The sequence below is a fragment of the Pristiophorus japonicus genome, chromosome 6 (assembly GCF_044704955.1).
Source record: "Pristiophorus japonicus isolate sPriJap1 chromosome 6, sPriJap1.hap1, whole genome shotgun sequence".
Taxonomy (NCBI): Eukaryota; Metazoa; Chordata; class Chondrichthyes; family Pristiophoridae; genus Pristiophorus; species Pristiophorus japonicus.
In genome coordinates, this window is record NC_091982.1 from 32,353,739 (window position 1) to 32,381,410 (window position 27,672).

Sequence of the window (27,672 nt, forward strand, 5' to 3'; positions counted from 1 at the left end):
CTTTCTCCGACGACAACGCCTTGATGTCGTTCCAATCTGATTTTTTCAAGCCAGTTCCTGCCGAACAGCAATGCGCCATTGCCTGGGACAATCCATAGCGGTAACTCATGAACCGCACCGTCATACGACACTTTAATTGTGGCACTGCCAAACACCGTTATGAGTTCTTTGGTGCACGTACGCAACTTGGCATTGACTGGACTCAGCCTGGGCCTCACAGCCTTAGTATCCCACAGCTTGTCGAATGCCCTCTGGCTCATTATCGATTGACAGCCGCTATGTCCAGTTCCATCGATACCGGCACCCCATTAAATTTCACATTGATCATTATCGGTTTGCTCTTAGTTAGGAACGAGTACAGTCCATACACTTCCTCCTCTGGTATCTTGGATTGCACATCCGGATCCACGCTAGTCTGACCATCATCCTCCACATGGTGTGTCACAGCACGCTTGCTCATCTGTGGATACTTGTGCTGGAGGTGCCCCACTCTCAGACAGCCTTTGCAACTATATTGCTTAAATCAGCACTGCTAGTGCCGGTGATTTCCTCCACAACACCAACACGGAGAAATCGAATGCATTCCCGCTCGCGGACTTTGGGCTGCCACACGTTTTGCGTACACAGTCGGATAGACCCTGTCATGTGCCGCTCTGCCGAACACTGAATCAATCATATTTACAGTACTTGCCGAGTTTCGATTTGTCACTGATATCTGTTTTACACTTCTATCCATCATCATGCATGACTGAGCGATCGTGATGGCCCTGTTCAAGTCCAACGTCTCCACTGCCAGTAGTTTACGCAGGATCACCTCGTGGTTGATGCCGATTACAAAGCAATCGGTAAAGTTTTGACGGCCAGCTCTCCTCTGCCATCGTGCCCTGGGTTTAGGTAGTTGCATGGTTTCCTCGTCCTCCTCCTCCTCATCATCTGGATCTTCCTCATCCTTATCATCAGCCACTTTCACCTCAAGTAGGTCTTCTACTATCATCTGCTGCTGGCTCATGATGGCTAAGTTATGCAGCATGCAGCACACAACAGTGAACTGACCAACAATCTCAGGGGAGTATAGCAAGTAGCCTCCAGACTGGTCCAGGCATCAGAAATGCTGTTTCAAGGTGCCAATGGTCCTCTCTATGATACTGCGCGTCGCAATGTGCGACATGTTGTATTCCCAGTCAGCTTTAGTCTGGGTTATGCATCGGGGCGTCATGAGCCAGGTGACGAGGCCATACCCTTTGTCTCCCAGTAGCCAGCTCTGCCCTTCTGGCTGTTGCTGAAACATGGCACATATAACCCTCTTGCCTAGGATCAACGCATTATGGGTGCTCCCAGGGTATTTTGCATCAGCTGACATGATGCGATGCATGTTGTCACACACGAGCTACACATTAATGGAGTGGAAGCCTTTTCTGTTCCTGTACGTCTTGGAATCCTCCAAAGGTGCTCGCAAGGTGATGTGGGTGCAATCAATGCAGCCCTGTACCTTTGGGAAGCCAGCAATCCTGGAGAAGCCCACAGCCCTGTGACGCGTTGCCTGAGCGGTCATGGGGAACTTTATGTTGTCATTCCTCCAGGCATATAGTGCAGCAGTCACCTGCCAAATGCAGACATGTGTTGTATGTTGAGAAATGGCACACACATCCCCAGTTGTAACTTGGAAGGATCCTGATGCATAGAATGAAAGTGCAGCTGTAACCTTCACTTCAACTGACAAAGCAGTCCTCCTGATGCTTCTAGGTTGCAGGTCTGCTTTCACCAATTCACAGATCTCAGTTACAACTTCTTTGCAGAAATGCAGTGTTCTGACATAGTCTGCATCACTCAGGTGCCGGTACAAACTTCTGTCTCGATATACTGACGTGGGTAAGGCCTCCTGCCCATCACCCTATGAGCTCTGAGGTTCCTCATGCGATGACGTCAAATCAGTTGTCTCCTTTGCAGCACCATGACGCAAAAGGCTTGCACAAGATATGGCATTGTCAGTATTGTCCCCATGCTTAAATTTTACCTTTGCAAGAAGCTCAAAATAGCAGGCAGGCAGGCAGGTCAAGGGTCTTTGTTCTCTCTCCCCACAGGTCTGTATAGACCACATCCAGGTCTGAGCAAGCGCAATTATCAGCAACACCCCACCCCTCAATCCTCTGGCTACATTTAATGCATAGTGCAGTCTTGTGATGCCTTCTGATCGCCTTCCACAGCCCCCCAACCGCGCCCCCCCACCCCACTGCAACCCCCCGAGCTACATTTGATGGATAGTGTAGGCTTCTGATGCCTTCCGATCGCCTTCCACAGCCCACCTGCCCGCAGCCCCTTGGGCTTGTTTTGCAGCCGAATCCCGAGCCTCTGTGTCTGGACGCGGGACTGATTCTGCTGGCCAACGTTCCAGCCCTCCAGCCCTGTTTGCAGACGTTCAGTGCTGGCATGTTATTTGAAAGTATATGAAAAGTTACAGAATTACATCAAACTTTCATTCACTGCGTTATAAGGGGAAAAAAAAATCTTTATTATGTATATTTAAGACTTCTTGACTCCCTTCAAAACTTCACTAAAAAACAATGGCGTCTTTCTGTGCCGACTTTTCAATGTGCCCTGCTTTTTCATAACTCACCAAAAGATTTTTTGGGAATAATCAGATATGCCGACCTAGGAGAAATTTTTTTCGGGCAAACTTCCATAATTGACAAAAACTGGCGCAGACATCGGTTACGAAAAAAAAAACTTTAAAAATCGTAACCAACTCAGGTTACACTGGCACAGATTCCTTGGGGAAACTTTAATTTAAAAACTTACACCAAAAAAGCAGCGCACGCCAAAATAACACCGTAAATCACCGGAGAAAATTGAGCCCAGTGTGTCTTAGCTAGTCTCAAGACCAGTTAGTTAATTCTCACACTGTGTTAATTGCATGAAGGCAGAATGCTTCTTTTTGCAAAGTTTAACAAATTTTAGGTTTTATGACGACTGCATACTTGTTTGATTAATTTGAAAAAGGTGATTGTAATGTATGCACCTGTAAGCATGCTCCCACATTTGTGGAGCTGTTGATCTGGTGCGGAGGGGAGCAGGCAGGTGGGAGGGCCTCCTCGTGGGACTGCTCCTGGTCATGGCCATGGCAGCCATTAACCGATCCAGGCAGTGGGCGGTCGAGGGGCTCATTTAGCCTGACTGCCTGCCTCCCTTCCGCGGTTACGTTCGCGCCAGGGTGTCCCTGGAGATGGAACACACGGTGTCTACCGGTACACTCCCAGCCTTCCGCGAGAAGTGGGCACTGGAGGGACTGGAGTGCATCATCACCCCCGGCAACCAAATTTTAATTTGATTTAAGTTTCCATAAAAGTTTCTTTTGGAAATTTGCGGGTTATAGTGCCTTTGCCAAAAGGGGGCATGTGATTTAATGTTCTGCCTTAAAATTATTGTGGAGCTGTTGCACTGAGTGGCTTAGTCAGTCATGTGATGTTCACAAGACTCAATAAAACCCGTTAATTAATTTCAGATTCTCCACGATGAGGCATGCAGTTGTGAACCTGGTGGATGAACGGTTGGGTTCACTTTGATTGTTAAACTGTTGTTAATAAACCAGTTAGTTCTTTGCAGAAAATGTGTAGCTGTAAATTCTTAAGCAAAGAACCCATGAAGCAAATACACTGCAGTGATCATGTAAAGAACTATAAAAGTCACATAGCAAAAATACATGTGGTACAATGAATCAAGGTGCATGTGTAAGTTTATAACAAGTGCTTACAATCTGTTAGTCGTCATTAGGTACATTTTTTGTTAATACACGGATGATTTCACAAAATACATGGAGAGGAATAGTCTTTTAGGAGAGAGCGAGAGTGCTTTTGCAAAGTGGCCCTTGCTCTGTTGAATATGAATCTCTTTTTATTTATCCTCTATTTGTTTAAGTTATAAACATATTAGTTACGAAGTAAATAAGTGTTCTAATGTTAACTAGAATCACAGTTTCTAATATAACATTCATTTATTTCTGGTGGAGCATGCCTTCCAGATGGTTCCACTGTTTCCCTCAGAAATGTTTGCAACGGTACTCCCAGCATTTCAAAGGAATCATTTATAATCCCAAATTTGCTGTCTACACCCTTGTTTTCAAACTCAATTTTCTTCCCTCTCTCTGGAGCCGAGGAAACATTGGACTGGAATTTGCGGTGGGTAATAACGATGAACAGTGTTCGCCATTATTAAACCTTTGAAATTGACTGCAACTTCAGGATGTAGCACAGGCGCATTTGAATGCAGAAATGCTGCAGTTGCGCTGGGTCATCCACTGCTCCGACACTGTGGATATCCTGCCCATACACTGAATAGCAATTCATCAGTGAAACTGACAAACACTTGGGGCTGGAATTTGATCACCATTTCCGCCCAGTTTCTTTTTGGCGGTATTCCTGTTTTTTGCAGGTTTCGTCAAAGTCTTCCGCCGGCGGTTTCAAAATACCACTGGGGAGTGGACCAACGGCGTGGAAGACTGAACAAACCGCCACCACCCAAGTTTGGTGGTAGCGGTGTTCCGTAGCTGACAGGGGGAAAAAACGCCCACGAGAAACCAGCCAGAGCAGCCCTTTGATCAGCGATAGGTAAGAAAACCTGCATAAAAAGATAAGTGAAATTCTTTTTTAATTCTTTTGCAGCGATTCAGTGCAGAAGGGTCCTGTGAATGTTTTCCTATTTTTTGTTTGTTTTTTGGAAAAATATTTTTTGTGTTTTCACCCTCCTTAGGTCCAACTCGCAGCCTCCGACTAGATTTTCAGTAAGTACCGCCCAATTTGACCAGGATCGCGTTTTCTGCCGAGAATCCGTGTGCAAGACCAATTTTCCCCGCCGGGCGGAATTTTTTCCCATTTTTTGATCATTTTTTTTCGCCAGCTTTAATTTAATAATCTTAGCGTTTTTTTGGGTGGCAATCCAGCGGTGGCGTTTTTGATCAAATTTTAGTCCTTGGTCTTTTCCGTGTTAATACCGCTGTTAAATGCCCTATTAAATGTTAAGCTTTGCTGGAATTTGTGTAACTGGGGTTTTAACAGCGTATTGACTGCGATACAAACGTTATGGGAACTAATTTTTATATTTATGGAGTGTCAGATTTCTCCATTATGATCAAAAACTACAATTTTTAAGACATTTCAAAAAAAATTAAGTTGTTCATGATATTTCAAGTTTGACCTGAGAGTCACTTTAGTTGCAAGTGTCATTTGTCACCCACCCACCAAGCATTGGGTGTCGCTGTGGCTGCTCAAGGGTTGGGGGCGGGTTGGTCTCTGCGATTGCAGTCCTCCCACCGCCGGGCGGCGCTGCGGCCTCGGACTAGGGCCGCGATTACCCGCTGACGCATCGGCGGTGCAGGGCTTCGGTCTCCCGGGGTGATGGCGGCGGCCGTGGCAGCGACAGAGCCCGAGAGGCCGGAGGGCGAGGCGGAGGCGACGTGCTCGCAGACCGGGCCTGCCGAGTCGCCGAAACTGACTGACATCTTCGAGAGCGGCTGGAAGCTGCACGAAGACGCGGAGAGCAGCAACGAGGCGCCCAACTCAGAGAGCTTCCAGCGCAAAGTGCGGCGGGGGGTGGAGCTGTTGGAGCAGGCCACCCGGATGGTCAACCAGCTCGACCTCTTCAGGTAATTGGCCACTGAGCAGAGGCAGTGGGCAGCGTGAGCCCGCAATCTCTGCTAAAGTGGGCTATTCAATTCAATGTAATCATCCCCTGTTCAATGGGGGGTATGGTGCCCCTGTCAGAGACTGTTAATTTTTTTTCTCCTTGTCTCTAATGGCAGTTGGTCATTATCCCACCATTCACACCCTATCTTGACTAATGCTTTTCTAACTCCTGGCATTACCATTTGAATTTGGACCATCATCACTTTTGTCTCTCTAATCTCTCCTGTCTTCCTCATCATCATCGTAGGCAGTACTCGGAATCGAGGAAGACTTGCTTCCACTCTAAACATGAGTTCTTAGGTGGCTGAACAGTCCAATACGAGAACCACAGTCCCTGTCACAGGTGGGGCAGATAGTTGTTGAGGGAAGGGGTGGGTGGGACAGGTTTGCCGTACGTTCTTTCCGCTGCCTGCGCATCATTTCTGCATGCTCCTGGCGACGAGACTTGAGGTGCTCAGCACCCTCCCAGATGCACTTCCTCCACATAGGACGGTCTTTGACCAGGGACCCCCAGGTATCAGTAGGGATGTTGCATTTTATCAAGGAGGCTTTGAGGGTGTCCTTGTAATGTTTTCCCCTGCCCACTTTTGGCTCGTTTTCCGTGAAGGAATTCCGAGTATGGCGCCTCGTGTCTGGCATGCAAACAATGTGGCCTGCCCCAACGGAGCTGATCAAGTGTGGTCAATGCTTCAATGCTGGGGATGTCTTCCACCCTATCACAGACCTTCCCTTTCGTTCTTTCTTCCCCTCCCCCTTTCACAGCTTGTTAAGAATGTGTTCTTTTCGAACACTCCAATTCAGACGAAGGGTCATCAACCCGAAATGTTAACACTCTACAGATGCTGCCTGACCTGAAATTTCCAGCATTTTCTGTTTTTTTTCCAGATTCCAGCATCCGCAGTATTTTGCTTTTGTAATCGTGCAAATGTTACTGGACTACTAATTGAAAGTTCAAAATCTGTTTGTTCAAAATTTGTTCAAATCCCACGACCCTGGCAGCTGGGGAGTTTAAATTCAGTTAATTAAATCAATCTAGAATTTACAAAAAAAACTTGTATCAGTAATGGTGAAACTACCAGATTGTGGTTAAAAACCTATATGGTTCACTAATGTCCTTTTAGGGAAGGAAATCTGCCACCCATACCTGGTCTGGCCTCTGTGACTCTTAACTGCCCTCTGAAATGGCCGAGCAAGCCACTCGGTTGACCCTACCAAACCACTTCATAGAAGTCTTCAACAGCACCTCCCAAATCTGCGACCCCTACCGCCTAGAAGAACAAGGACAGCAGGCGCATGGAACACTGCCACCTCCAAGTTCCTGTCCAAATCGCACACCATCCTGACTTGGAAATATATCGCTGTTCCACCATCGTTGCTGGGTCAAAATCCTAGAACCCCCTTCACTGTGGGTGGGGGTACCTTCACCACACAGATTGCAGCGGTTTAAGAAGACTGCTCACAACCACCTTCTCGAGGGAAATTAGCGATGAGCAATAAATGTCAGTCTCGCCTGCGAAGCCCACATTCCATGAACAAATTTTTCAAAATGTTTTAAATAATAGATAATTTTGCTTATTTCTCCCTCCTTTGTCCTCTCCTTAATGCACTGGCCACAGTTCCACCAGCTATGGTAGCTCACCAGCATGTTTTCTGGTGATGGTGAGAGACATGGGTGTACTTTCTTTCGTTTTGGAAAGTTAATTACCTGCCACTTTGTCAGCCGTGACTCAGTGGGTAGCACTCTTCGCCCCTGAGTCAGAAGGTTGTGGGTTCGAATCCCACTCCAGGGACTTGAGCACGAAAGTCTAGGCTGACACTTCATTGCAGTACTGAGGGAGTGCTGCACTGTCGGAGGTGCCATTTTTCGGATAAGATGTTAAACCGAGGCCCCATCCATGTTCTCGTGTATGTAAAAGATCCCATGACACTATTTTGAAGAGCAGGGGAGTTATCCCCAGTGTCCTGGCCAATATTTATGCCTCAATCAACATCACTAAGAACAGATTATCTGGTCATTGTCCTACATTGCTCTTTGTGGGAGTTTTCTGTGCTCAAATTGGCTGCCACGTTTCCTACATTACAACATAACTGCATTTCAAAATACACTTCATTGGCTGTAAAGCACTTTGGAATGTCCTGAGGTTGTGAAAGGTGCTTTATAAATGTAAGTCTTTCTTTACTTGTCAGCCAAATGTGAATGTTAGCCAGATTCTGCTGTAAGCTGACATGGGCTGCTTTGTTATCATAGGAGTTGTGAATGCAGCTGAACACTACAATCACCAGTGAACATCCCCATTCTGATCTGATGTCAGACTCTTCTACAATCTGCATTGAACCAGGGTTGATGATCTGGCTTGATGATGATCAAGGTTTGAAGAATGTATCAGACATGAGGTTACAGTTTGTTATGGGATATAGTTCAGCTGCTGATGGCCCACAGTACTTTGTGGATGCTCAGTTTTGTGCTGCTGATCTGTCCCACTTGGCATAGTGGTAGTGTCCCAATTGGCATAGTGGTAGTGCCCCGCTTCACAGTGGTGAAGAAATGACTTTTGTCTTCACAAGAATTACATGGTGATCACTTCTACCAGTACCTTGTGGATTGATGTGTTTGTTACAGGAAGGATAGGATGAGATCAAGTAGATTTCTTTCTCATATTGCTTCCCTCACCACCTGATACAAGGCAATGCCATTCTGGCAGTTATGTTATTCAGGACTTGGCCAACTCAGTCAGTGTTGGTACTACGAGCACTCTTGCTGATATCATCCAGGTCTTGCTGCATGTGGGCATGGACTGCTTCATTATCTGCGGAGTTGCGAATGGCACTGAACACTCCATTCATCATCATAACTTTTATTTATATATCGCCTTTAGTGTAGTAAAACGTCCCAAGGCGCTTCACAAGTGTTACAGACAAACAGATAAATTTGACACTGAGCCACAGAAGAAATTCAGGCAGAGGGAGTTCCAGAGCTTAGGGCCCAAGCAGCTGAAGGCACGTCCACCAATGGATGAGCAGTTATAATCAGGGATGTTCAAGAGGTCAGAATTTGAGGAGCGCAGACATCTTGTGGGATTGTGAAGCTGAAAAGATTTACAGAGAAAGGGAGGGGCGAGTCCATGGAGTGATTTGTAAACAAGGATGAGAATTTTGAAATCAAGGCGTTGTTTAACTGGGAGGCAAAGTAGGTCAGAAAGCACAGGGGTGATGGATAATCTTGACTTGGTGCGGGTTAATACACGGGCTGCTGAGTTTTGGATGACTTCAAGTTTACGTCATGTGGAATGTAGAAGACTGGTCAGAAGTGAGTTGGAGTAGTCAAGTCTAGAGGTAACAAAGGCATGAATGAGGGTTTCAGCAGCAGAAGAGCTGAGGCAGGGGCGGTGGTGGACAATGTTACGGAGGTGGAAAAAGGCGGTTTTAATTATGCCGTGGGTATGTGGCTGGAAACTTATTTCAGGGTCAAATATGACACCTAGGTTGCGAACAGTCTTGTTCACCCTCAGATTGATACTAGGGAGAGGGGTGGAGTCAGTGGTTAGGGAACAGTTTGTGGCGGGACCAAAGATAATGGCTTCGATCTTCCTAATATTTAACTCATCAGTGAAAATCCCTACTTCTGACCTTATGGAAGGAAGGTCATTGACGAAGCAGTTGAATATTGTTGGGCCTGAGGAACTCCTGCAGTGATGTCCTGGGGCTGTGATGATTGACCTCCAACCACCACAACCATCTTGCTTTGTGCTAGGTATGACTCCAGCCAGTGGAAGATTTTCCCCCTGATTCCCATCCACTTCAGTTTTACTAGGGCTCCTTGATGCCAGGCTCAGTCAAATGTTGCCTTGATATCAAGGGCAGTTACTCTCACCTTGCCTCTGGAATTCAGCTTTTTTGACCATGTGATGAAGTTTGGAGCCAAGGCTGTGATGAAGTTTGGAGCCGAGTGGTCCTGGCAGAACCCAAACTGAGCATCAGTGAGCAGTTTTTTTGGTGAGCAAGTGCCACTTGATAGCATTATTGACGACACGTTCCATCACTTTTCTGATGATTGAGAGTAGACTGATGGGGTGGTAATTGCCGGATTGGATTTGTCCTTTTTGTGGACAGGACATACCTGGGCAGTTTTCCACGTTGTCAGATAGATGCCAGTGTTATAGTTACTGGAACAGCTTGGCTAGAGGACCTGCAGAAGCTTTACTTGACCCTGTTTGACCTGAATCCATCAGACTTCATGTGGTCTCGAGTCAATGTTGAGGACTCCCAAGTCTGTTCCCACCCAATTGTATGTCATGGTGCCCCCACCTCTGGTGGGTCTATCCTGTCAGTGGAATCAGGAATTCGCAGAGATATTGGCTATTGGATATAATACTTTGAGTACGACTGTGTGAGACTAATCTTTGGGACAGCACTTCCAACTTGGCCACGCACCCCAGATGTTGGTGAGGAGGACTTTGCAGGGTTGACTGGGCCGAGGTTGCCAGAGTCTTATTCTGATATGATGCCTGTAGATCTTTCATTGCCAATAGATCTTTCTGATTTTCGTTTAGTATAGATTGAACCTCTCTTATCCGGAACCCTCTGGACCGGGCCTGTTCTGGATAAGGGATTTTCTGGATTAGGGGTGGTCACGTTAAATTAGATGGTACAGGTACTGAGCAAGGGGATATCGGGGCTGGCTGGCTTGGGGCTCGGAGTGCAGCAGAGAGATCGTGTGGTTGGTGGGTGGGTGGGGGGGGGGTGCGTGCGGTGGATCGCGGGCTCAGGCTAGCAATTGCGGTAGTCAGCAGCGAGGAAGGACTTTTCAATTTGTTCATGTCGGAGTTTTGCGCATGCGACACCCAGTGGCCGGGAATGGTTCTGGACGAGGCATGGGTCTGGATAAAGGAGTTCTGGATAAGGAAGGTTCAACCTGTAGTTACTACTGGGTGGCTTATGAGGCCATTTCAGAGGACATGAGTCAACATTTATATAACGAAATTAAACACTTTACAATTTCAGTCACTCAGCATCAAGCACCAACAGATTAACGATGATGTGGGTTATTTTTATATTGCAGAATTGCTTTGGTATGACATGTACTTGAAGGTCCTGGTGTCACACAGTCTGATTCATGTATGCTGTAAGATAGTCTCTGCAATACTGAAGCAACCCAAAATTCACAACTTTGTTTTTACCTGCTGTGTCTTTGCTGATGCTTGCAAGAGGGACATTCAGGACAGTTAGTGAAAACTGCATTGCTGGCCTGTACATCCTGGCTAAGCCAGTTGCTTTGCTAATGGTCAGGAATTAAGGAGGTATCTATCTCTGGCAGGAGTGTTGTTGATTTGAATTTTCAACAAAAACTGCCTATTTAGATGACTTTCAAAGTTTTTGAGGGTAGCAGTATTGCCTCATTTACTTTACAGCATTGTCATCAGTAGTAGTGTTGTTTTATAAATGAAAAACAAAGCTCCCCGAGTCCTGCCCTATCAGTACCTGTATTCCTGAACCTAAATCTTCCTGCTACACAAATATGGCATTTTTAAAATATCCCCCACCTCCTCCCAAGCCATCTCAGCAGCCTAAATACAATTGCAAATTGAGTACTCTTGTGCTATCCAGGATGTCAGTCGAGACTCAATTCATGGGAGTCTGGGCTGTAATCAAACTCTCGGTATAAATCTGAATGGCACTGCTATCCTGTTGTATTCCCTGTTTACATTTTTTTAAATTAAACTTGTGTATCCTGTTAATGTCCCAGCCAATATTTATCCCTCAATCAACATAACAAAAAAAGCAGATTATCTGGTCATTATCACATTGCTGTTTGTGGGAGCTTGCTGTGCGCAATTTGGCTGCCACGTTTCCAACATTACACAGTGAGCTACGCTACAAAAGTACTTCATTGGCTGTAAAGCGCTTTGAGACGTCCGGTGGTCGTGAAAGGTGCTATGTAAATGCAAGTCTTTTAATGAAATGCTTTCAGTACGCACCAGTCACCTGTTCTACTTAATGGTCAAAGAAGAAAAAAACTTGCCTCGATATAACACATCTCAAACCTTATTGACACCCCAAAGCTTTACAACTAATGAATTACTATTGAAGTGTAGTTTCTTGATTTGTCGGCAAACACAGCAACCATTTGTACACAGCAAGGTCCCACAAACAGCAGTGAGATAAATGACTAGTTAAGCTATTTTGTTGTAGTGTTCACTCGATCTGAAAATTGAGAGTTTTGTATAATAGTTTTTAATTTTTTTTTAGATTTGTTTTTGTTGTCTTACAGTCGAAATGAAGAGCTGGAAGAAATCGCCACCGCAGACATTAAGTACCTGTTACTGCCTGTGTTACTGGGAGCTCTCACAATGAAACTCGGGAATTCTGCCAAGCGGCTGGAGCATGTACAGAAGGCCCAAGTCTATTTCATGGACTTCTTAAAGCGTTGCAAAGATTATAATGTTATGACATTTGAATTCCCTCAAACAGTGGAGAATAACGAAGAAAGTAACAAGGCATGTGTTCTTCCCAGTAGTCCTGCAATCTGCAGTCAGCCCAGTTTAATTTCCATGGCAACGAAAAGACAGGCTAAAATTGAAAGGTACCAGTTTCATGCATCTTTTTGTGCTAATCGGAATAACATTGGAACAAATGAGTGGCTCTGGTCTTTACACAACTTGTGTAGCAATACTCTGAAAGGTATTTTTGTTTTTATAACTCATTCCAACCAGGTATAATCTGAAGAAAGAAACTGAAGCCAAATTGAAGGAGATTAAATCCATTATCTGCAGCGGAAAGGCAGACGATGAGCAGACAAGAAAATTTTACCTACTGCATTTGCAACGGTGGATAAGCACAAGTCTGGAAGAGATTGAGAGCATAGACCAAGAAATTCAAATTTTAAAAAGAATGGAGGGAACAAAACGGGTCTGTGGTTTATTTTAATTCTGCATTTTGTGCACGTCAAGATGAGGGATGCCTGTGTTGGAAACCTTCCTGCCTGAAATGTCAGATTTGAAGGTCCTGCTGTTCTTATGACTTTGGTGCTTTTTTCATGGTCTTCCAATAGCTGTCCTTGAAAGGAAGTTGATCTGGAGCTCAACCTGGTAACTGTAACTCATAGGCATCTAGGCCTCCAATTTGGCTACTGATTTGGTTACAAATTTTCCTGTTCCTTTTGAAATGGTGGTTACCAGTTCTCATCTATTTTCTTTTTCCCTCAACCCCAGACTTCTTCACATCCAGTAACACTCCATCTGTGGCTTAGCATCAATATTTTTCTTTATTTTCTCCCTTCTCTTGTTTTCTCATACATCATTTGCAGCTTAAAAAGGCAAGTAGCCTGCTCCCTAGATTTCATGATCATCACTCTGATCTGGCTGCCAGGGAGAATGCAAAATGGGCCAGGGATAACTATCCCATAATGTAGCATCTACTCGGTGCTTCACGGTGACACAGCTGAGATTGGGAAACTAGTGAAGTATAGCTCATTTGGTGGTGCACTGCCACAAATATCACAAGGTGTCAGTAAAGCATAATGGTGGATTTTAAAGTTTTGTACTATGTCTACTCGAACTGTGAAAGAACCTACCAGTACATTTACAGATTGTATTCTTACAAACTTGTCTGGAGTGAGCACTTTCAACTACATTACAATAGGGTGAAGTACTCACGATGGCAGGTCTGTAACTGGCTTGAGAGAAATTTGAGTACATTGAGGTGTAATGTAATGAAAAGATTTTACAGCACTGAAGTACAGCTGATTACACCTGTGTCATCTCTCAGAAAGAGCTATCCTCTGCCTTTCCCCCCCATAACCTTTTAAATAATTATTTTCAAGTATTCCTTTTTAAAAGCTATCATAGATATACGGCTTCTCCCAGTGTTTCTGGTAGGACAATCATTGTCATCATAACTCTGTATAGGAAAAAACAGTGTCTTTGCCCTTCATTCTTGGTAATGAGCTTAAATTTGTGCCATCTAGTTACTGTCTCGTTGACCAGTGAACATAGTTTTTATCTTTTCAAACCCCTTCGTAATTTTATTCTGTTTTTTTTCTGGTCTTTCCTCACAACTAAAGCATCTCATCCCTGTCATGATGGTGAATCGTTATTGTACTCCATGGCCTTGTCATCCTTAAAGTAAACCACCCAAAACAGACCACAATGTTCTATCTCCAGCTTACCCAATGATTATATAGGTTTAGTATTACCTCTTTACTTTTGTATTCCATGCCTCTCTTTATAAAACTTGAGATCTTTTTTTTTTAAAGTTTTATCAACTTGTCCTCCCACTTAAGTGCTCTTTTTTTCTATAATGTATTAGTGCCTGTGCTAAACATGCCTAATGATAATATTTGCCTCCCAGTACTACTACTATGGCTGCTAGAGTGCAGGAAAAACTGTTAAATTTGAAAACTAATATTTCACCGTACACAACCTAAAGTAACTTATTAGCCACATATGTACGATTTGCTTTCTCTACCACAGTAGAAATTTAGGCATAGGATAGATTTACTTTAACAACCAAGCAATAATTGAGAGCCACTGACTCGCTCTATGAAAATTTATCATAGAATCCTGTCGCTCGGACCTATGACTACCTGTGCTTATATTTTATTCTATTGTGTTTTGTCTGGCAAAGACAGGAGCTGGGCATCTTTATGAATTTTGAAACCTGTGTGAAAGAACGGTGAATATGGAACATACTTGGTGCACATTTCTTTGCATAAATGAAGACTCTAGGGCAAGGCTCAATAGTGATCATAATGACTTTATTTTTGAATTTGTATAATTTTTTTCTTTTAGAAAACAAAATATATTGTAATATTGGCCACCCAATCTGAACTGCCATATTACTGACTTTTCCAAAATTGTTCACTGAAAGGTGCCATTTGAGTGCTGACTTGTAGCTTCCCACCACTTAACACCACCTGACCCTATTGCTTTTATTGAAGAAAGAGCAAGCGCCTGGAAAGCAAACACTGTACGGTCACGTTTCAGTACCCAGCCTTGGAAGCTGCCAGTGTACTTTTCAAAGAAGTAATATAAAACAGATTTATTGCAGAGCTTAAAATTTTTTGGATGCATCCTTGATCTTTAATAAAATGTAAGCCAGGCATTTAAAGCTGTAATTGCAAAATGTTAGAGTTTTTAACGCATACACAATTTCTTATTTTAATTTTATAACCTAGTCCAAGTGTGAGCTTGAACATTTGAAATGGCTTTGGATTTGAGATGTACTTGGTGATATTTACTGAAAGGTGATATTTACTGAAAGTTCGACCTGTGTAGACAAAGCCAGTGTGACGGTCATTTTTCTTTCCTGTTCAGCCCCAGGCTACTCGACCACAAAGACCTCCGTTGCAGCCTTTTATCCTTACTCGAGATGCAGTCCAAGCCAAGTAAGTGATAAACAAGAATGCTTTTGAAAATCCTGTCATTGAAAGACCTACTGTTTGGTGAACAGTTCCTGTTTCTTTTCTCTGTTCCGATTTTCCCCGTGACTTTTCTCCTGCAGCAGCACTGTGTGGTATGATTCCACAACTCTAGTATCTCTCCTTTACCTCAGCAAAGTAGCCATTCTTCACATGCGATTATCAACTGGCCATAAGGTTTGAGAGGAAGACATCAGTGTCAAACTCAATCCTGTCCTCACTTGACATTCACATGCATGCACTGATTTTTTTATTTTCTGTATTTGTTCAGGCCAGGTCAAGTGAACAGTTTAAATGAGTTGTTTTAATATGATTAAAACTGTATGAATACACATTGGGCTCAGTTTTGGCCCACGCCATTTTTTCAGCGCACTTACCAGAGATGCGCCGCTTTTCTCCGTTCAGAAATGCACTGAAAAAATTCCTCCCACTTTAGCCGCTGTCCAGCCACTTCCTGGTCATCGCGCAGCGTGGTCAGTCGAGTCGGAGGTGGAGCCATCATCCTGCGCTGAAAATAGTGCCGGGACGTGTGCACATGCGCATTGGAGTCGGGTCGCGATGTCCGCGCATGCGCAGTAGCGCCGAAATTTGGCAGTTGCCCATTTTTAAAAGGAATCGTAGCTGCTTGTGTTTTGCTGTCCGGTAGGTTTGCTTCCTGCAGCCTGTGTGTGCTCCGATGCGGGCAGTTCCCGCCTCTATCCCTGGCCAAGTGGTCTCCCGGTCGTCCCATCCCTATCCCTGGCCGAGTGGTCTCCCGGTCGTCCCGCCCCTATCCCTGGCCGAGTGGTCTCCCGGTCGTCCTATCCCTGGCCGAGTGGTCTCCCGGTCGTCCCGCCCCTATCCCTGGCCGAGTGGTCTCCCGGTCGTCCCGCCCCTATCCCTGGCCGAGTGGTCTCCCTGTCGTCCCGCCCCTATCCCTGGCCGAGTGGTCTCCCGGTCGTCCCATCCCTATTCCTGGCCGAGTGGTCTTCCAGTCGTCCCGCCCCTATCCCTGGCCGAGTGGTCTCCCGGTCGTCCCATCCCTATCCCTGGCCGAGTGGTCTCCCAGTCGTCCCGCCCCTATCCCTGGCCGAGTGGTCTCCCAGTCATCCTGCCCCTATCCCTGGCCGAGTGGTCTCCCGGTCGTCCCATCCCTATCCCTGGCCGAGTGGTCTCCCGGTCGTCCCGCCCCTATCCCTGGCCGAGTGGTCTCCCGGTCGTCCCGCACCTATTCCAGGCCGAGTGGCCTCCCGCACCGGCCGGCCCGCTGCCTTCCCGGGCCAAGTTTTCAGATGAAGGTAGGACTTCTATTTTTTATTTGTTATTGAATGCTTATTACTTTTTGTGCTTTGTAAGTCTTGGTGCTTTAGGTGCAGGTCCTCTCCACTTCCCTTCCCACCCCTATCATGCGCTGATTTCTTAACTCTCCGCAAGGGTTTTCTGAAGTGGCCACATACGCTGGCCTAAGTAAATTTGGAGTAACTATTAGCTGGCCAAAGTGACGTAAATGGACAAAACTGGCGTAGGTTGCTGGTAACGCCCCCTTTTGAGAAAAACTAAACGAAACTTTAAAAAAAAAGTCGTAACTAACTCACTTATACAGGTGCAAATTGAATATGCAAAATGAGGATTTTTAAGATACGCCAGAAAAATCAAGTTATTCCAAAAAAACGGAGCAACTCCTGGCCAAAATTGAACCTTTGATCAGGCACAATAAAAACCCATCTCTTGATTCTGTAATCTCAAAATTTCCGTGACAACCCAAAATGAGAGGAACTGTAACATACGTCAGAAATACATAGGCAGGTTATCGGAATGGACAGACCGATGGCAGATATAATTTAATGTGGATTTAAGTCTGAGGTAATACATTTTGGGAGGAAAAAATAAGGAATGGAAATATGCACTCAATAGAAAGACTCTGAAATGTGTGTCTTATACAGAGAGACCATAGTGTTCAAATACATAATTTGCTGAAAGTGCAAATGCAGCTAAATAAAGGCATTAAAAAAAAGGCCAAAAGGCATTTTGGATTTTTTTTAAATGTGATATAGGGTGCAAGAGCATTTTTCTGTAGAGCAAAGATATAATCCTAAATTTGTACAAAATGTTGGTTAGACCACAATTGGTATAATGTGTGCAGTTTCCAGTACTCCATTATAAAAAGGACGTTGAAGTCGTAGAAAGCCTACGAACCAGGATGATGTCAGGAATAGAAAACTATAAAGAGATACTGGGACTCGTTCCTTCAGAACTGAGGTGGCTAATAATTACTTATTAAAAGTTTTAATAGCGTAAATTGGGAAAGACCACTTCCTCCAGTTTTAGCAATCAGTGGCAAGGAGTCATCAACTGAGAATGAAGGTTAGAACTTCCCTGATGCAAGGGGTTGCTGCAACATTATGAAAATTTGACTTTCTTGGTCGACTTCATGCGCCCAAGTTTTGGGCCGCGCCTAGAACGGCGCAGCCCCGACCTGGGCGCCCGTTTTTCGTGCTACAAAGTGCGCCTAAAAAAAACTCACCTATTCTCCGGCTCCCTGCAGGTCCTCTGGAGCTGGGCACGGCGCAACATAAGCTGTGGGGGGCGGAGCCAGGTCTCTACGCTGAAAACAGGGCCGGGACCTCTGCACATATGCGCTACAATGGGCGCGCATGTGCAGTAGCTCCAGGCGCCCAAAACTGTGTGGGAGGGGCCCGACGCACACAGCCCCTAGCCCTGGCCGAATGGCCTCACTGGGGCTGTGTGGATAAGGCTCACCTCCCACGCCCAGCTCCTGCTTCCTCCCGACCGGACCTGACTTGACTCCCGCTCCCCCCAGGACCGGACCCGACCCCCGGACCGGACCCCCCCGCGACCCGACCTGCGCTCCCCCACGGCGACCCGACATCCGTAACTCAACCACCTCGACCCCCCCCCCCCCCCCGACCCATGCTTCCCACCCCCCCCCCCCCTTTTTCTCCCCTCCGTCTCCTCCTCCCCCACCCCCTCTCCTCCTTCACCCCCACCCTCTCTCCTCCTTCACCCCCACCCCCTCTCCTTCTCCCCCCACCCCCTCTCCTCCTTCTCCCCCCACCCCCTCTCCTCCTTCTCCCCCCACCCCCTCTCCTCCTTCTCCCCCCACCCCCTCTCCTCCTTCTCCCCCCACCCCCTCTCCTCCTTCTCCCCCCACCCCCTCTCCTCCTTCTCCCCCCACCCCCTCTCCTCCTTCTCCCCCCACCGCCTCTCCTCCTTCTCCCCCCACCCCCTCTCCTCCTTCTCCCCCCACCCCCTCTCCTCCTTCTCCCCCCACCCCCTCTCCTCCTTCTCCCCCCACCCCCTTCTCCTCCTTCTCCCCCCACCCCCTCTCCTCCTTCTCCCCCCACCCCCTCTCCTCCTTCTCCCCCCACCCCCTCTCCTCCTTCTCCCCCCACCCCCTCTCCTCCTTCTCCCCCCACCCCCTCTCCTCCTTCTCCCCCCACCCCCTCTCCTCCTTCTCCCCCCACCCCCTCTCCTCCTTCTCCCCCCACCCCCTCTCCTCCTTCTCCCCCCACCCCCTCTCCTCCTTCTCCCCCCACCCCCTCTCCTCCTTCTCCCCCCACCCCCTCTCCTCCTTCTCCCCCCACCCCCTCTCCTCCTTCTCCCCCCACCCCCTCTCCTCCTTCTCCCCCCACCCCCTCTCCTCCTTCTCCCCCCACCCCCTCTCCTCCTTCTCCCCCCACCCCCTCTCCTCCTTCTCCCCCCACCCCCTCTCCTCCTTCTCCCCCCACCCCCTCTCCTCCTTCTCCCCCCACCCCCTCTCCTCCTTCTCCCCCCACCCCCTCTCCTCCTTCTCCCCCCACCCCCTCTCCTCCTTCTCCCCCCACCCCCTCTCCTCCTTCTCCCCCCACCCCCTCTCCTCCTTCTCCCCCCACCCCCTCTCCTCCTTCTCCCCCCACCCCCTCTCCTCCTTCTCCCCCCACCCCCTCTCCTCCTTCTCCCCCCACCCCCTCTCCTCCTTCTCCCCCCACCCCCTCTCCTCCTTCTCCCCCCACCCCCTCTCCTCCTTCTCCCCCCACCCCCTCTCCTCCTTCTCCCCCCACCCCCTCTCCTCCTTCTCCCCCACCCCCTCTCCTCCTTCTCCCCCCACCCCCTCTCCTCCTTCTCCCCCCACCCCCTCTCCTCCTTCTCCCCCCACCCCCTCTCCTCCTTCTCCCCCCACCCCCTCTCCTCCTTCTCCCCCCACCCCCTCTCCTCCTTCTCCCCCCACCCCCTCTCCTCCTTCTCCCCCCACCCCCTCTCCTCCTTCTCCCCCCACCCCCTCTCCTCCTTCTCCCCCCACCCCCTCTCCTCCTTCTCCCCCCACCCCCTCTCCTCCTTCTCCCCCCACCCCCTCTCCTCCTTCTCCCCCCACCTCCTTCTCCCCCCCCCCACCCCCCTCCCCTCACTGTCAGAAACACAGACACTGACAGACAGAGAGTGAGAGACACTGACAGAGACACACTGTGGGGGTCGTCCCAGCACGCTGTTGGCGGACTCCCGGTGCTGCAGTTGGTAAGTAGAAAATGTTTTATATATTGATTTTTTACATTTTTATTATTTTTTATTAATTTTTTTTGTTTGATTTATTGGTTGATTTATTGATGTATTTATCATTTATTATTGATGATGGCTCTTTATTTGTAAAACTGAAGTGTTTAATGTTTGTCAACTTCCCTTTAAACCCCTCCCCATTCCCTATGCCTGATTTGTAACCTAAGCCTGATTTTCTAAGTGTAGACAAGAACATAAGAATTAGGAACAGGAGTAGGCCATCTAGCCCCTCGAGCCTGCTCCGTCATTCAAAAAAATCATGGCTGATCTGGCCGTGGACTCAGCTCCACTTACACGCCCACTCCCCATAACCCTTAATTCCCTTATTGTTTAAAAATCTACCTATCTGTGATTTGAATACAATCAATGAGCTAGCCTCAACTGCTTCCTTGGGCAGAGAATTCCACAGATTCACAACCCTCTGGGAGAAGAAATTCCTTCTCAACTCGGTTTTAAATTGGCCTCCCCGTATTTTGAGGCTGTGCCCCCTAGTTTTAGTCTCCCCGACCAGTGGAAACAACCTCTCTGCCTCTATCTTATTTATCCTTTTCATTTCTTTAAATGTTTCTATAAGATCACCCCTCATCCTTCTGAACTCCCAACGAGTAAAGACCCAGTCTACTCAATCTATCATCATAAGGTAATCATCATAAGGTAACCCCCCTCATCTCCGGAATCAGCTTAGTGAATCGTCTCTGTACCCCCTCCAAGGCTAGTATATCCTTCCTTAAGTAAGGTGACTTAAACTGCACGCAATACTCCAGGTGCGGCCTCACCAATATCCTGTACAGTTGCAGCAGGATCTCCCTGCTTTTGTACTCCATCCCTCTCGCAATGAAGGCCAACATTCAATTCGCCTGCCTGATTACCTGCTGCACCTGCAAACTAACTTTTTGGGATTCATGCACAAGGACCCCCAGGTCCCTCTGCACCGCAGCATGTTGTAATTTCTCCCCATTCAAATAATATTCCCTTTTACTGTTTTTTTTTCCCAAGGTGGATGACCTCACATTTTCCGACATTGTATTCCATCTGCCAAACATTAGCCCATTCGCTTAACCCATCTAAATCTCTTTGCAGCCTCTCTGTGTCCTCTACACAACCCGCTTTACCACTAATCTTTGTGTCATCTGCAAATTTTGTTACACTACACTCTGTCCCCTCTTCCAGATCATCTATGTATATTGTAAACAGTTGTGGTCCCAGCACCGATCCCTGTGGCACACCACTAACCACCGATTTCCAACCCGAAAAGGACCCATTTATCCCGACTCTGCTTTCTGTTAGCCAGCCAATTCTCGATCCATGCTAATACATTTCCTCTGACTCCGCGTACCTTTATCTTCTGCAGTAACCTTTTGTGTGGCACCTTATCGAATGCCTTTTGGAAACCTAAATACACCACATCCATCGGTACACCTCTATCCACCATGCTCGTTATATCCTCAAAGAATTCCAGTAAATTAGTTAAACATGATTTCCCCTTCATGAATCCATGTTGCGTCTGCTTGATTGCACTATTCCTATCTAGATGTCCCGCTATTTCTTCCTTAATGATAGCTTCAAGCATTTTCCCCACTACAGATGTTAAACTAACCGGCCTATAGTTACCTGCCTTTTGTCTGCCCCCTTTTTTACACAGAAGCGTTACATTAGCTGCTTTCCAATCCACTGGTACCTCCCCAGAGTCCAGAGAATTTTGGTAGATTATAACGAATGCATCTGCTATAACTTCCGCCATCTCTTTTAATACCGTGGGATGCATTTCATCCGGACCAGGGGACTTGTCTACCTTGAGTCCCATTAGCCTGTCCAGCACTACCCCCCTAGTGATAGTGATTGTCTCAATGTCCTCCCTTCCCACATTCCTGTGACCAGCAATTTTTAGCATGGTTTTTGTGTCTTCCACTGTGAAGACCGAAGCAAAATAATTGTTTACGGTCTCAGCCATTTCCACATTTCCCATTATTAAATCCTCCTTCTCAGCTTCTAAGGGACCAACATTTACTTTAGTCACTCTTTTCCGTTTTATATATCGGTAAAAGCTTTTACTATCTCTTTTTATGTTTTGCGCAAGTTTACTTTCGTAATCTATCTTTCCTTTCTTTATTGCTTTCTTAGTCATTCTTTGCTGTCGTTTAAAATTTTCCCAATCTTCTAGTTTTCCACTAACCTTGGCCACCTTATATGCATTGGTTTTTAATTTGATACTCTCCTTTATTTCCTTGGTTATCCACCGCTGGTTATCCCTTCTCTTACCGCCCTTCTTTTACACTGGAATATATTTTTGTTGAGCACTATGAAAGAGCTCCTTAAAAGTCCTCCACTGTTCCTCAATTGTGCCACCGTTTAATCTGTGTTCCCAGTCTACTTTCGCCAACTCTGCCCTCATCCCACTGTAGCCCCCTTTGTTTAAGCATAGAACGCTCGTTTGAGACACTACTTCATTACCCTCAATCTGTATTACAAATTCATCCATACTGTGATCACTCATTCCGAGAGGATCTTTTACTAGGAGATTGTTTATTATTCCTGTCTCATTACACAGGACCAGATCTAAGATAGCTTGCTCCCTTGTAGGTTCTGTAACATACTGTTCTAAGAAACATTCCCGTATGCATTCTATGAATTCCTCCTCCAGGCTATCCAGTGCGATTTGATTTGACCATTCGATATGTAGGTTAAAATCCCCCATGATTACTGCCATTCCTTTTTCACATGCCTCTATTATTCCCTTGATTATTGTCCGCCCCACCGTGAAGTTATTATTTGGGGGCCTATAAACTATGCCCACCAGTGACTTTTTCCCCTTACTATCTCTAATCTCCACCCACAATGATTCAACATGTTGTTCATTAGAGCCAATATCATCTCTCACAACTGCCCTGATATCATCCTTTATTAACAGAGCTACCCCACCTCCTTTCCCTTCTTGTCTATCCTTCTGAATTGTCAGATACCCCTGTATGTTTAATTCCCAGTCTTGGCCCCCCCCTGCAGCCACGTTTCTGTAATGGCCACCAAATCATATCCATTTGTGATGATTTGTGCCGTCAACTCATTTACTTTATTTCGAATGCTGCGTGCGTTTAGGTAGTGTTTTAATACTAGTTTTTAAACCATGATTTTTAGTTTTGACCCCTCCTGCAGCCCCTTTATATTCATACATATTGTCCCTTCCTATCACCTTGTGGCTTACACTTACCCCAGTGCGACTCTGCTCTGTTGCATCCTGCCTTTTGCATTCTTTCTTGGGGTCCTGTTCATCTGCGCTCTCACCCACTCTAACTAGCTCAGAGCCCTCTCCTGGATCCGAATACTCCTCGCATTGATGCACCGAGCTGTTTTTTCTGAGCGTACAAAAATCTACACTTACTCCATTCTAAGTTAGTTTGGAGTATGTTTTCACTGCCTAAACTTTCAAAATGGGCGTAAGTGGCCGGACACACCCCTTTTTGAAAAAAAAATCTGTTCGAAACTGAACCTGTTCTAACTGACTAGAACTGGAGCAAACTAAATGCCGAGAATTGAAATTTCTAAGATACTCCATTCTAAACCAGTTGCTCGAAAAAAACAGGAGCAACTCAAGCCGAAACTTGGCCCCAGAATGTGTGTGTCTTGAACAGAAATATCACTAATGGTAACACTGTGTATATTGGCTACTTTGTAAATCACATGGTACTAATTCTTCATTGTTTTTCATATTGTTTCTCTAATGCTCAAGTAGATATAGTATGCTGCAGCATATTGGTATAAGGTGATGCACGACTTAAAATGAGTTGTGCACTTAAAATGCAATTCCAGTTGAAGCAGAATAGACAATATAATTTTACATTTTTGAACAGTTGTGCTATACATTAATATTATAATGTGATCTGTTTCAAGGGTGGTTGGTGCTGGTTACCCAAGTCTTCCTACTATGACTGTTGATGAGTGGTACGACCAGCGTAAGAAACAGGATGCTCTGCCTGATCAGGGAATTCCAAGAAGCCATCCAGGTAGGAGTAGCGCCTCTAAATGTGTGCTGATATTGATTCATCCTATCCATTCCTTTTTACAGATCCATAATCTTTTGGTGCAACATGTTTGCTAAAATGTTAGCTGTTGAATTTTACTGACTATCTCTGATTGGCTTAAAATACTGTAGAATTCTAAATGTTCAAAATGGAGCAATGATTCTATGTAATTTCCCCTGTATTAATACTGCAGTTTTTACACCAAGAGTATGGGTCTTCATTGTGAAGGGTGCAGAAAAAACAAAGTAAACTCGAAAACAAATTTGAGTTGGAAAAACTGGCCTCAAAATGTTACCATGGTTAACAGCATTCAAATATTATGGTTAAAATTCTCAGCTACTACTCATTATTGTGCAATAAATGTATTGACCAAGGAGTGCAGTTGAAAGAGGTAGTCATTAATAATAGTCTTGCTTTTCACAAATGATTTCTCTCTTGTGTTTTATCTGTTGTAGAAAAATACATCTAGGCCTGGACTTTCCGCTCAATTGCACTCTTTTTTTCGGCACAATTCCACTGATATCGGCGTAAAAGATAGTGGCATTTTAAGCGCAAATTGCATTCAGTGCAAATTGAGTTTCCATGACCACCTGCACTAGTTTAAAAAAACATTGCGCTAGAAGCAGGCCCTGCCCACAAAACTGGTCACGCCCCCAGGGTGAATTAATCACCATTGGGAGTTTCTGCTAATTGCGCCTGTTTGCAGGCCTTCGAGGAGGCTCTAACCATTAAGCTGGATCTTTTAGGCGTAAGGACACTAATAGATATGTTTGAAAGGTTTTGCATGACTAGATAATAGTTTTGTATATTTTTTGTAATTTTCAGTAATTTAAAATTGGGTTACTTGCAAGTTGTGGATTGACACTGATTTTAAACTGCTTATATTTTGTGATTAAACCCATTTACAGCTGTATTAAACTTTACTAAGTTGCCACTCTTAAATACATCAAGGAATATTTTTTAAAGCAAAAATGTTTTAAAATCACGTTATAAAACACTGCTCGGTTGTGCCAGTTCATAGCAGATTTTGCATTTGGCAATATGCAAATGTTTTTGAACGGGAAGGGGGGGATTCTTTTTCGGCACAAATTTTGCCGGTTTTGAATCGCTGATTGCACCCAAAGTGGAAAATCTACCCCCTAGTGTGCAATTCCTATCGTCACATTTGCCAAATGCCAGTATAAAATAATACGGGAAATTTCCAAGTACACAAATTAACCAGCGACAGGATGTCTGCAACAGCATATTTGTCCTCTTTATAAACCTGCTGTTTGCATAACATCTGTAGGCTTAAAGGGGGACACATCTACAGTTAGCAGAAGAAGAATATATTGTTTTTCAAATAAGCGTTCTTGTACTTATAAAATATATCCTGTGACAAATAAGAATGGATTGTTGTGAATGATGAAATGATATAAATAGAATAACATTTCTTGTCACTTTTCCTTCTCAAATCTATCTATAATATATTAAAAATGAGCATGTGCAGTTTTCAGATTTTGCTAGCCTGCATCAATGGCAGTTGAAGGGCAGAAGGGTTTGTTTGCTTTTTCTGAATGACTTTGAAAGAAACTACTAGCTGAATTCTTAAAACTTTTATTTCAGGCAAGTGAGGAATTTACATTAATATATTACAATTGCACTTTTCCGTCACCTACTTCCCACATGGTATCTATATTTTTATGAGAGAACAGTAATAGCTGTCGTGTTTGAGGCAGCATTGGGGACAGTAACAGATGTTGTTGTGATTTGATTGGCGAAAAATCAATTTTCCAAAAAATCAATCGACTGCTCTTTCAAAAAGCCAGCACAGACATGACTGGCTGAATGCCCTCTTCTGTGCTGTCAGTTTCTATGATTCTATAAGTTTCTATGATTCCTTTTAGTTATATATGTTCAATTAAAAATCTTTCCTGAGCCATTTTTGATATTTTTAACAATTTTTTAATATAAAACCTTGGAAACTGCATAACCAATGATATTTTTCTTTATGTAAAAATTATGTCTATTAAAGACTGTATAAGTCAGCAACTTCACAAATTGTGAGCTCCTAGCACATGTCAGGTGTGTACATCAGGAAATTGCACGCATCTGCCCATGATTTTCCATCCATTCTTTTTTAACAAGGAGAAAATGTATGCTTTGTTGCTTTAGGGCAACACCCTAAAGATGGGGAACAGCTGGCAATAGAGAAAGTAGTAATAGTGCTCCTTGCCACTTGAGAAATGGAGCCTGATGGTTTGAAAGGAGCCAACAACAGTTCAGATGCTATTCCTTGGGATCCCTCTCCCTCAGAAGGGTGTTAGGCTCTGCTGTTCCCAGTACTGCCAGATTCTGGCACCGCTCCAAATACTTCCACCGGAGTTCTGCTGGACATCAGGATCTCCCTCCTTGGACTTCCACCCTCCCATTCCTAGATTCTGCTGAACCCTTTCAATGCTCTCCAACTTCTAGACCACGATGTCTGATCCCATACTGAGGCCAGTGATCCTTAAGAACTCCCTCCTCAATGCTCCTAGATCCTAGGACCTACCCCAGTGTTCCTAGAGCGTCTTTCTCTAATATTTCTGGGACACCCTTGTCTGGGCTCCTAGACCCTGAGATCCCAACTCAAAATACTTCTCTTCAAATAATGCCATTGGATCTTTTGTATCTACTTTGAGCAGGCAGGCAGGGCCTCTGATTAAAATCCCAGCCAACAGCACTCCCCCAGTATTGCACTGAAATGTTAACCTGGATTATATGCTCAAGACCTGGAAGTGGTCACATGAATGTGGCAACTATTCTAACGTGTGATCATAATTTGCCCACCATGTTCTGTTATAACAATCAGGAGTAGGAATCTAGCTATTTATCCTCAATCCAGGGACATTGAGGGCCACACTGGCTTAGATCAGCTAACTCAACCCAGATCAGGGATGACATTTTGAACTTTTCAGGTCTATGCATCTCAGAACCACAACTTGTGGTTCATTTATCTCAACTGCTAATAGCCTGATGGAGAGCTCTTAATTGGTAGATTTTAAATTGATCTTGGAAGCTTTCTCATTCTAGGTGATCAGGAAAATCAAGAACAGGAAGCAGAGAATGATAATGAGGCTGATGATGAACAGGCCCTGAGAATTGCACGTGAAAAGGATGATTGGAAGGACACGCACAGACGTGGATATGGCAACCGACAGAACATGGGTTAGCCTTTCTACTGAGTTGCACTTCACTTATCATCGCTCACCTTGGATCCTTTGAAAGTGCATTGAGAGTCGGAACCTGCACCAATACCGAGGGGGATTTGTCAACTGTGCAGAGTATAGCCCTCTCTCTCTGTCTGTGAGGACATCACTGGTTTCCGAGTTGTCAGCAATTGCGTTGTTGGTGGTGCCGTTTTAAAAATATATATATTTTCAGTGACGGTATTGTGATGCTCAGCTGAAAGCACAGTGAGGCACTTGTTGCTAAATACCATTTAAAACTTGTATTGGGAGTGGGAAAAGGTAGTAACTGCACAGATGTGCAGCTGCCACCTATTGATTAGCCTTCAAATATAATTGCTTCAATGGAGTTCTTCTGAGTTGAAATTATATAAAATTGCAGTAAAATTACTGAATTTAGTATTAAGCAGCAGCTGGCAAATATCTTGTCTGTTTTTCCCATTCTCCAATTATTTTACCAACCTTCTTTAGTGTTAGTTAACAAACTAAAGCTGCAACAGATGAATTCACCTGAATTCATGTAACCAGTGTGAATGTATTCAATTTAGTATCTGTAGAAAATGTTTTCCTGCTCCTTGGAAGTGACTTGGAAAATAAATGTTTTCCCATGTTGTAAACCATAAGTTGCAAAATAAAATTTAAAAAACTTCAGTTTCTTTTAGTCTCTTAATAACTAAACAATTTCCCTGCTTCCTTTCCCCACAGCAAAAAAAAACTCTGCTCTCCTGAGAGGTCAGTTCATCAAATCATTGAGCATTTACCTCTGCTGGGCTAAAAAGAAAACTTCAAATGGTGGCAATGTAAAATAACAACGGAAATGGGCAGCA

The 27,672-nt window shown here is 45.2% G+C and overlaps 1 protein-coding gene across 1 annotated transcript; it reads left to right on the plus strand.

Moving 5' to 3' along the window:
• Window positions 1-5,307: 5,307 nt before the first annotated feature.
• Window positions 5,308-27,496, plus strand: igbp1 (immunoglobulin (CD79A) binding protein 1). The gene is made up of 6 exons (XM_070882721.1): window positions 5,308-5,635; window positions 11,944-12,255; window positions 12,386-12,581; window positions 14,987-15,057; window positions 23,506-23,618; window positions 26,691-27,496. Exons 1-6 carry the CDS (start codon window positions 5,388-5,390, stop codon window positions 26,828-26,830), a joined length of 1,080 nt encoding a protein of 359 aa, XP_070738822.1. The 5' UTR covers window positions 5,308-5,387; the 3' UTR covers window positions 26,831-27,496.
• Window positions 27,497-27,672: the final 176 nt, after the last annotated feature.